Source organism: Vigna angularis, chromosome 2 (genome assembly GCF_016808095.1).
Source record: "Vigna angularis cultivar LongXiaoDou No.4 chromosome 2, ASM1680809v1, whole genome shotgun sequence".
NCBI lineage: Eukaryota > Viridiplantae > Streptophyta > Magnoliopsida > Fabales > Fabaceae > Vigna > Vigna angularis.
The window spans coordinates 40,686,344-40,695,698 of record NC_068971.1 but is presented as its reverse complement, the minus strand read 5'-3'; the positions used below and the strand labels follow the sequence as shown (position 1 = coordinate 40,695,698).

General features: G+C 36.4%; 3 protein-coding genes across 3 annotated transcripts; 2 read left to right on the top strand and 1 right to left on the bottom strand.

Moving 5' to 3' along the window:
* The first annotated feature begins 510 nt into the window (after nucleotides 1-510).
* On the top strand, nucleotides 511-2,876 carry LOC108323195 (aluminum-activated malate transporter 14). The gene is made up of 6 exons (XM_017555562.2): nucleotides 511-904; nucleotides 991-1,137; nucleotides 1,252-1,527; nucleotides 1,957-2,066; nucleotides 2,154-2,297; nucleotides 2,404-2,876. The coding sequence occupies exons 1-6, from the start codon at nucleotides 589-591 to the stop codon at nucleotides 2,752-2,754; spliced, it is 1,344 nt and encodes a 447-aa protein (XP_017411051.1). The 5' UTR covers nucleotides 511-588; the 3' UTR covers nucleotides 2,755-2,876.
* A 686-nt stretch (nucleotides 2,877-3,562) lies between these two features.
* LOC108323196 (antifungal protein ginkbilobin-like protein) lies at nucleotides 3,563-3,967 on the top strand. The gene has a single exon (XM_017555564.1). The coding sequence runs from the start codon at nucleotides 3,563-3,565 to the stop codon at nucleotides 3,965-3,967; it is 405 nt and encodes a 134-aa protein (XP_017411053.1).
* A 921-nt stretch (nucleotides 3,968-4,888) lies between these two features.
* On the bottom strand, nucleotides 4,889-9,176 carry LOC108323203 (protein trichome birefringence-like 10). The gene is made up of 4 exons (XM_017555572.2): nucleotides 8,359-9,176; nucleotides 7,194-7,583; nucleotides 6,514-6,672; nucleotides 4,889-5,696 (listed from the first exon to the last, which is right to left on the bottom strand). Exons 1-4 carry the CDS (start codon nucleotides 8,850-8,852, stop codon nucleotides 5,321-5,323), a joined length of 1,419 nt encoding a protein of 472 aa, XP_017411061.1. The 5' UTR covers nucleotides 8,853-9,176; the 3' UTR covers nucleotides 4,889-5,320.
* Nucleotides 9,177-9,355: the final 179 nt, after the last annotated feature.

The following is a 9,355-nucleotide window of genomic DNA, read 5'->3' as shown; positions in this document are numbered from 1 at the left end:
ACAATCAAGTTTACAAATTAGTATCAATTAGAAGACTATTATTCCATAACACTAAAATAGTTTCACAAGACTCAGTTTTAATCTTAAAAGTAACTCACAAATACCATTTATAGATATAAGACTACTCGTATCAATACCAAGATAGAGAATAATTAATATATTGGCTCGTAATACATGTTTTGTTTGAAGTGAGATCAAATGAAACGAACGTAAACTGTAAATTTACATCTAAGTTGAAATTAATTTAAATAACTTCCAAACTTCATATTCTGAGAGACTAACTTTGTATACATAAGGTGATAATATAATATTAAGTTAATGAGTTAGTTTTATTTTGAAGGCGACTCTTAAACTTTTGGATGGGTCAAGAACAAAAGCAAATTATATCATTTAACTATTTAAGGTAAACTAATAAAGTATAGTGTTGACATTTCATGTACTCTTTAGAATTTGATCTTCCATCACCATCAGTCCCCACTTACATGCCTTAGTATAAACTGGATCTGTGTCCAAATTGAGCTTCTCAAGAGAATAAGTTATAAAATTCGTAGAGAGAAAAGGGAAAGGAATCGAGAGAGTGAAGACAAAATGGAATCAACTCACGTAATAGCCATTACAAATAGAGAAGAAGATAATTTACCACATACAACCAAGGAGAGCAAAACATTCCAATTTTCCCATCTTGGGAAAAATGAAGTCCACTGTGTTTCCATTACCTTCAGTGCCAGACACAAGCAGATGCAGAGAGACCAAGACACAAGGAAGATGATTCACTGCATCAAAGTAGGAATCTCCTTGGTTTTGGTTTCACTTCTGTACCTCTTGAACCCTGTCTTTAAGCAACTTGGAGAAAATGCAATGTGGGCTATCATGACAGTTGTGGTCATGTTTGAATTCTCTGCAGGTACTTTCATCACCATTCAACTCTAACATAACTCATTGCAAATATGAATATCTAATTTACATATACATATTTGATAAACATGTCAGGGGCCACACTAGGAAAGGGCTTCAACCGTGGACTAGGAACTATTATAGGAGGAGGACTAGGTTGCTTAGCAGCACTTTTTGCACAAAGCATTGGGATTGGCAGGGTTGGCAACTCCATCATAATCGCTGCTTCTGTATTTATACTTGGTAAGTTTCTCATAGTTATATTCTCTAACAAACATTACTAATGCTCATGGCTTCCGGCTACTGGGTGGTCTCAACATTATGCATAACTTAATAAACTTTTGGTGTTGATTTCAGGATCATTTGCCACATATCTTCGACTGGTTCCAAGCATAAAGAAAAGATACGATTATGGAGTGATGATATTCTTGCTGACTTTCAATCTAGTTGTGGTTTCTGTCACACGAGTGAATGTGAAAGTGTGGGAATTAGCCGGCGAACGTCTCTTGAATATACTGATGGGCTTCATCGTATGCGTCTGTGTGAACTTGCTCGTCTTTCCTTTGTGGGCCAGTGATGAACTTCACGATTCCATCGTCTCCAGATTCCTTGACCTTGCCAATACAATTCAAGGTATCTATATAAGGCAATGCCATTTACGATCTCATCTTAATAATTTCTTCAACATAAACACGAATGAAAGAACGTTGTTTGATTTCAACTTGTTTATTCCTGAGATGTGGTTGTGTTTTTACTGATAACTTGGTTTCCAGAAAAGCAATTAAAAGCTTGGTGGTATCACTTCAGATAAAAAGTGTTTTTTTCCTTACAGTAACAGCGAACAACGTACAAAAATATTTTTCGTGAATATATAAAGACAGACCGAAGTTTACACTTGAATTAGTGTTTTTACACTGTTTATTGTATTTTTTATTAAATGTTAACAAACAAGATTCAATTATAAATGTGTATTTAAATAACTATATCAGGCTCATGACAGTAGATTAAGACCCAAGTGTGACAGGGATTCAATTATAATTTATTAATTCTCTGTGATTGTAGGTTGTTTAGGCAAATGTACCAAAATGATTAACGAAAAGGAAAATCAACCCTGTTCTAGCTTCAACGTTTGCAAGTCAGTATTGAACTCCAAGTCAAAGGATGAATCACTGGTAAGGTAGATTCTTGTGTTTCTTGAAATTGAATGAAAAAGTGTACATAACTAAGTGTGGAGAATAAGTTTGTGTTTTATTTTTCAGGCAAATTTCGCAAACTGGGAACCCTGGCATGGAAAATTTGGATTTTCCTACCCTTGGGAAAGGTACTTAAAGATTGGGGAGATTCTTCGCGAACTGGCTGCATTTATTCTTGCAATGCATCGTTGCCTCGAAGCATCAAAAGAGGTAGGTGCATATTTTCTTTCTTTTTTAAGGTTCTTATATTATACGGTTTGCAAAACGACAAAACCAGATTTTCGATAGGCTGAATGAAATGAACCTTTTATGTCAGCCCATGGCCACATTGAGAGAATCACAATGGGTCTATTTAGAAACATGCGAAGCACTTGAGTCAAAGGTTGCATGCGTTCTGCAAGAACTAGGAGACAGCATGAAGCAAATGATGAAATGTAATGCAAAGGGTTGTGTTTCGGAGCAGTTGAAAGCCGCCAGAGAAGATTTAAGCTTCATAATTTCCACGTTCAAAATGGCACAACTTGAGGATGATCAAGTGCTATCCATTGCTAGCTTCGTCTTCTTGCACATGGAAGTGATGCGGAAGGTTGAGGAACTGGTGAAAGAGGTGGAAGAACTTGGAGAAATCGCAGGTTTTCGCACCCCAATAACTGCATTGTCTTCGTAGACCCCATATTTTAACAGTGATTTATCTATCTATGTATGTATATAAACCATTCCCGATTTTAGGTCATAGATTATTATTACAAATATGTGTTCTCTTGGTGCCAAAGAAACACATGAATATATGTATTTGAGTGTAACATCCAATAATTGAAGTTAGAAGATATGCTAATTAATAATAATTAATAACCCTTTTTCAAACACATATCTTCTAAAATTTTTCCGTTGGTTAATCTTAATAGCTTTCATCTCTTATGAATAAACCCAGAAAAGAAAATCGGTATGAACAGTACTCATCAAGTTAGATAACGAAACAGCTTATGAATATTCATTGTGGGCTTGACCTAAAATAAGTTAAAAGTAAAAACAGGTACTTTATTTGTAAGAATACTAAATAGTTCATCAAACAGGTTCTTGTATTTCATCATGCTTACGCTATCACTGGCGCAATAGTTCTTGAAAAATATCTGAAAAAAAAATTAGCAAAATGAATGGAGGGGTTGAGGAAACTAAGCTTCTTTCAAATTTGATTAAGCAAATTTGGGTTGAATGATACGTCACAAGTCCGTTCATAAACGCAAAAGAACAAAAATTAAATGGCCGGCAATGCACAGCACATATCCACTTGAAACCTCCGCTACACCTCTGTCATATCACTAATTCCCATCATTCAATCACCTTCCATTTCCTTCTTTTATGGAAACTTCATTTTTAAAATTATAGATATGAGTAGTTTCATTGATTTATAAAGTGATGTTAGCATTTTTAGAGTAAAAGGCTAGAGTTCGATCAAAGACTAGAAGAAGAAGAAGATGGGTGTAGCAACAAAATTTGTAATAATTGATATTGGTTTGTTGTGGCTGTTGAGTGTTGCTGAGAGTATTCCCAACACGAGCATCATCAACGTTCTCTGCAACAGTGGTGTGTACACCTCAGGGGACCCTTTTGCAATCAGTTTAAGTTATGTGTTGGAAGACTTAGAGAAGGAAACAGCAAAGAAAAAGAATTATGAGTACCACAACATTTCACCATATCCTAATGCCTATGCCTATGGGCATGCTACTTGTAACATTAATCTGACATCCTCTGATTGTAAAACATGTCTTGGTGCTGCTAAAATGGCCTTGTTTACCACATGCCAGGCACCACGGATAGGGGCTCGTTCAGTGCTCCATGATTGTACAATCAGGTACGAGCAATACCCATTTGACGATTAGAGATAGAAAATTGGAGTTTCGCTGTTCAACTTTCCATCATCATTTCCAACATAGCATTGCAAAGTTTTTAGACAGTTTGTAATTGTAATGCAAATGTATACCATATACTTTGTTCACGTTTCTACACCTTTTTTTCTCAAAGTAATCCAAGATATTTCTTGTTGATGTTATGTGTATCCCACTGAGAAACTATCTTCTTTTTTCTACCAACTATGATTATTTTTCTGTGGAGAAATAGTCTTTCATTTCTGAAGTCTGATTTCTTTCTTCTTTTGTTTGTATAGAAAAAAAAAAGTTTAGATTTGAGGTTTGATTCTTTTCACGTTTTTATAATTTTGTTCCCCTTTTTCATGGTACATAACATGTACGCGATTCTTCTGCATGTTGAGTAAGAAATCAGTTGCGTGACATTAAAACTTAAGGGAAAGATGATGCATTAAAAAAAGGGGAAAAGGTACAAAAATATATACGATGCCTCGTTTGCCTCCATAAATTGTTGGGAATTTAAAAAAGTAATATTTTCCTAACTGTTTACGTGGTATTTTGAAAGGAAAATGGTTTTTCTTTCTGGGAACACCAATGTTCTGGTATTAATCTTACGAATTGAACCAGTCCAGATGAAATTGAATAAGATTTATTGACAACAAAACTCTCCTTTGTTTTCAAAACCTAGTATCATCGAATGTAATCACTTTTTAAGTATAATTTTAAAACTAATTCACTTTCTGTATTTACTGGTCCAAACACTTCAACACGAAATGACATAAGATCCCCGTTGTGTTAGAATCAAACGCGATTAACCAAAGGAATAGCCGAGTATAATTCACGTTAAGTGCAGAATGCCAATTTCAAGAAAAACTAGTCTAATTTATATGATTCGTGTGTATTATTCAAAGAAAATTAAAATACAAATAAATCTTGAAACTTGAACCAAATTGCATGCATGAATCTTGTTATATACAATGTACAACCAGCAACATCATGGATCATATGAAATTTACAAAAACAAAATCTGTATGCCTTCTAATCAATCAGGTTTTAATCTCAGCTGTTATTTTTTCTTTTTTGTACAAGATATCCCTGAAACTCACCATCCAAAATTCAGTTCCCATCCCATCTAGATATGTTCACCTACAATGGCAGACCACTACAAAGAGGGTCAAACAATCACTTTGCAGGAAATTAAAACATTTAAATTTCTTTGGTCGCTAAGAATGAAATTCTGACATCAAGCGAACTAACAAAAAGTTAGGTGCACCAACGCCAAATCCAACTTGCAGCTTCACCTCGCTCAAAAAGGGTTGTCACTGATTTGTATAACTCATAACATTCTCTGTAAACTGTATAGGTCAACTATAGTGGAACTTGAGAAACATTTGTTGTGCTCTGTCTCTGTTCCCGAAATCCCTCCCTCTTGAGAAGAAGAGCGTAAAGAAGCTCATTCCATGAATCGGGAACACCAGGTAGGCACCAATGGCTACAATCTTGCCGCTGCATTGGGGCCGTACCATCTGGTCCGAGATAGTAAATGGATGCATGGCCGTCTCTCCGGCGAATTGACATTTGTGTCACATTAAGCAAATCCGGATTCAAGAAATTTGATTTATTTTTGAGTTCTGACAAGACATCGACAACGGTTCTGAAATGGATGTCGGATGCTGCTGGCAAGGAACCTAAATCAGGTAATGTTTCCAAGTGACAACCACCGCCAGTATTCCAGTCACCACCCCTGCTACATCCAATGAATGTGTTAACAACTCCCTTATCTTCTTCCACATGTTAGCAGTCATATATTCATAGATGTCGAAAGTGTTAAAAAAAAAGGTTTTGAAAGTTTGTTCAAGAAAGGAGCCGTACAGAAATTAATAGTACGGCAAAAAAATCGGATCAGGTAGGTATGAACCAAGACACAAAAGTATGGAAGCAGCAATATACCTTAGAAAGAATAAGACACAACTAACGTACACAGACTCATGATGTGTTTAAAATTTTGTTTCAGTATTCAATGGATACATGCCAGTAAACATATTAGATGAGGAAGAGTTGGAAAACTTCATCAATGCCACCTACCAGCAGTTAATGTTGTTAGTCAGTAAAGTATATGCATCTGTTAAAAGGACGGTCCCTTAAAGAGGCAGCGAATCATGTCCTTGAGTCTTAAAAGTTTAGTCACACGTAAATACCAAAAATACAGTTAAAAAAAATGCTCGTCAAAAGTTGTAGTGAGAGAGGAAAACCCTGCAGAAGACTGTTGGATTTTTTCCAGAGGAGACCCTATGGAAATTGTGACATATAAGCCATGGGAAAACCCATATAAAGAACATGACACTGCCTTTAACCCAAAATCTTGAGTTAACAGGTTTGTGTATTTTTTATGAGTCTCTTCCAGATTAGTCATACCCAATGTGGTTGCTAAAAACGTTGTCAATTCATCGACCCAAATAAATTTATAGGATAGGAAAGTTCACAATTACAAAATTACTCAAACAAATTGAGCAAAAAAAAATACTGCATATAGTTCAGTAAATTTGAAAGTTTGGGCAAACCTGAAATGGACGGGTGCGTAAGTTCGGAAAAGGACGTAAGTTTTGTTTATGTTTACTTCATTAGCAATCCAATGAACTACTGTCTCTATTGATTTCCTGAATGCGTCTTCTGTAGTCATATTCATCTTCACTTTCTCCCCTATTTGGAAGTAACAGCCCCTAAATAAAGAAATGATCCAAAAATCAAAGTCATAATTACGCCAACATTGATAGATTGATCACATGAAGAGTATAAAATATTGTCGCAAACTATCATCAAAGGGATTTGGAATACGCTCAAGCTTTGCCATATCATGGAGATAAACAGAGCATAAATAATCAGCTTTTGTGCATTGAACTATGCTACAAATTCCTCACTCTTACTGCAATGACAATATTTGCCACTGCCAGTAATATCACATCATTCACACAAATTCATTCTTTCTTCTTGCTAAAGGGTCCCTCGTATGCAGTATTAAGAGGAAAGAATATCAATCTACCCACAAGAAACTCTCACCGTGTCAGTCAAATAATTTATCCGGAAAACAATGCAATTATTTATTTCTCATACATAAGCCTAATCCAAAAATGCACTAAAAACCTTCTTTGACAGGTCCTTGTGAAAAGGCCAAATTTAGGTGGCACTTAAAAGATTGAATTATTAAGAATGACAACAGAACAACAGATAAAAAAGGCCTTACATTTTGACAGTCTTCTCATAATTCCACCAATGTCCAGCATTGAGAACCAGCACATCTGCATCCCTCCACTTATGTGAAATCCAGTCCATGTGATCCAATCTCAAAGTCATTCTTACCCCATCAGGTGCACCAGAAGGAGGTCGTCCCTGCACTACAAGATACGGTGATCTATAGTATTCAATGGTGCAGTTGAAATCTTCAAACTTGAATGCCAAGAAGCCTGTGTGCTTTGTAATTGGGTTCCCATTAACCTCGTAGACCCTAGCCTTATTTGGAATTGCCGAAGACAGCATACAAAGAAGCGATTCCCATTGGTTCCTTCCAATTGAATCACCAACAAAAACCAGTCGCTTGTTCCGTAGCTTTTCCAACATCTTCCCTGCGTCAAATCTGTTACAAATACACAGTCCATCATCATATTTCATTCCAGCAAGAACTGAAGAAGAATCAAACACAAACACAGCAAGTTGTTCAATTCAGAGCAGGAAACACCAAAACAGCTTACCCCTAAATCAAATATAATTTTTTTCTCCTTTTTCGATAAAGAAAAACAGACCCGGAGTAATTCTTGAACTTGAGCTATACACCAGAGCATACGGGTAGGCAGTTAATGACAAATGAAACTAGCAACAGGTGACAGTGACAATTTAGGAAACCAATAACAGAAACGCTCTTCTTTCTCTATAATCTCTGGCAAAACTCACATCCTAACTTTACGACAGGCCAGCTCCTTTTTCATTTCGTATCCAGCAATCCAAAAAAGCAAAAAAAAAAAAAAAGGAACAAACACTTCCTTCATACCGATTCAAACTAGTAAAGTTAAAAGCAAAAGAATAAACGCTTCCTTCGTACGAAGTTAAACAACAACAAAAATCAAAGATAATAAAAATAAAGGATAGTTCATCAAAAACAAATGATCAAATTCAAGGCAGGTATAAAATAGCGCGTGGACGGTGGTGATCCCACGAGCAATCAACTACGAGACAAAACTCCAAAATCATTTTGTGTTCAGAGAAACAACACGAACCAAACCAAAATCAAGCTTTCCCTTTTTTGTCCTCATTTTTTCAGCAGTATCCAAAACCAACCAACCAACACAAAATATAAAATTAAACTCGAAAAATAACAAATTTAAAAATTCGAAAAAAGCGGGGTTGGTTAGAACCTGGGCAAGTTGCAATCTTTGGGTTGCCATCGCCATTTAGTGTAGAAGGTGTCAGGCCTGCCATTCTCGGAGCAGCGAAAACCTTGATCCATGAAGGAACAGTTTGCGGAATTGTAAAGGGGGTAAGTCTCATCCCAAACCCAAATCCCATCAAAGACATCACAGGCATCACCCTCCGGGCTGAGAAACTGAACCGGGCTCGAAGCAGAAGAAAAAGTAACAGGAGAAGTAACAGAAGAAGTTGAAGATGATGAAAAATCGAAGTCAAGGATGGTGGTGGCACGGGAGCGGAACCCTTTGTAATCCACGTAGAAGAAGCAAGCGATGAAGAGAGAAGCGACGAAGAAGAAAGCGAGAACTCCAAGAGAAGAGTCAAGAGGGGAAAAGCGTTTAAATTTCTTGAGAAAATCAAAGTGGGTCACGGAGTTGTCGCCCGCATCCTTGGGAGAAACGTTCTTGCTCATCTCGTTGGTAGGAACAGAGCACACACACATACATTCATTCGTTCATGGGTGGTGAACGTTTAAAAGATGTGGGGCTGTGTTGAACAGTGAGGATGAGGAAGGGAGAAAGGTGGGTCCATAGAGGAAAACAAAAAGGCATTAATGGAGAGAGAAGCAAAGCAGTGTGCAGTGTTTTGGAGAGTTGTTATGGGTAAGAGATGAAGTTGGGATTTGTGAGAAACAGAATGAACAAATGAGGGGTTTGAAATGTGAAAGGTTGTGATTGAAACGTTTAAGGTAGTGGGGAGGGACAAAGTGGTAGTGGTGGAATTTTGCTGGAAATTTGTTTACAATACTAATCATGTGTGTGGAGTGTGAACTACAAGAATGGATCTTTATTTTTTATATCATATTATTATATTCTTTAATAATCAACCATAATTTGAACTAATCTCCAAAACCAACTATTCTTGTTGTTGCCAAATCACTTTGAATGGGTTGCTGCAATTATTTTGAATTCTTCAGAAAAGTTGAATTTTACACTACAGAAAAGG

Coding starts and splice junctions, on each gene's coding strand:
- LOC108323195 (XM_017555562.2), top strand. CDS start 589: ATGGAATCAACTCACGTAATAGCCATTACAAATAGAGAAGAAGATAAT. Junction 1,528..1,956: donor CCTTGCCAATACAATTCAAG/GTATCTATATAA, acceptor CTGTGATTGTAG/GTTGTTTAGGCAAATGTACC. Junction 2,067..2,153: donor AGTCAAAGGATGAATCACTG/GTAAGGTAGATT, acceptor TTTATTTTTCAG/GCAAATTTCGCAAACTGGGA.
- LOC108323203 (XM_017555572.2), bottom strand. CDS start 8,852: ATGTGTGTGTGCTCTGTTCCTACCAACGAGATGAGCAAGAACGTTTCT. Junction 6,673..7,193: donor TATGAGAAGACTGTCAAAAT/GTAAGGCCTTTT, acceptor TTCTTTATTTAG/GGGCTGTTACTTCCAAATAG. Junction 5,697..6,513: donor TACGCACCCGTCCATTTCAG/GTTTGCCCAAAC, acceptor TGGATGTAGCAG/GGGTGGTGACTGGAATACTG.
- LOC108323196 (XM_017555564.1), top strand. CDS start 3,563: ATGGGTGTAGCAACAAAATTTGTAATAATTGATATTGGTTTGTTGTGG.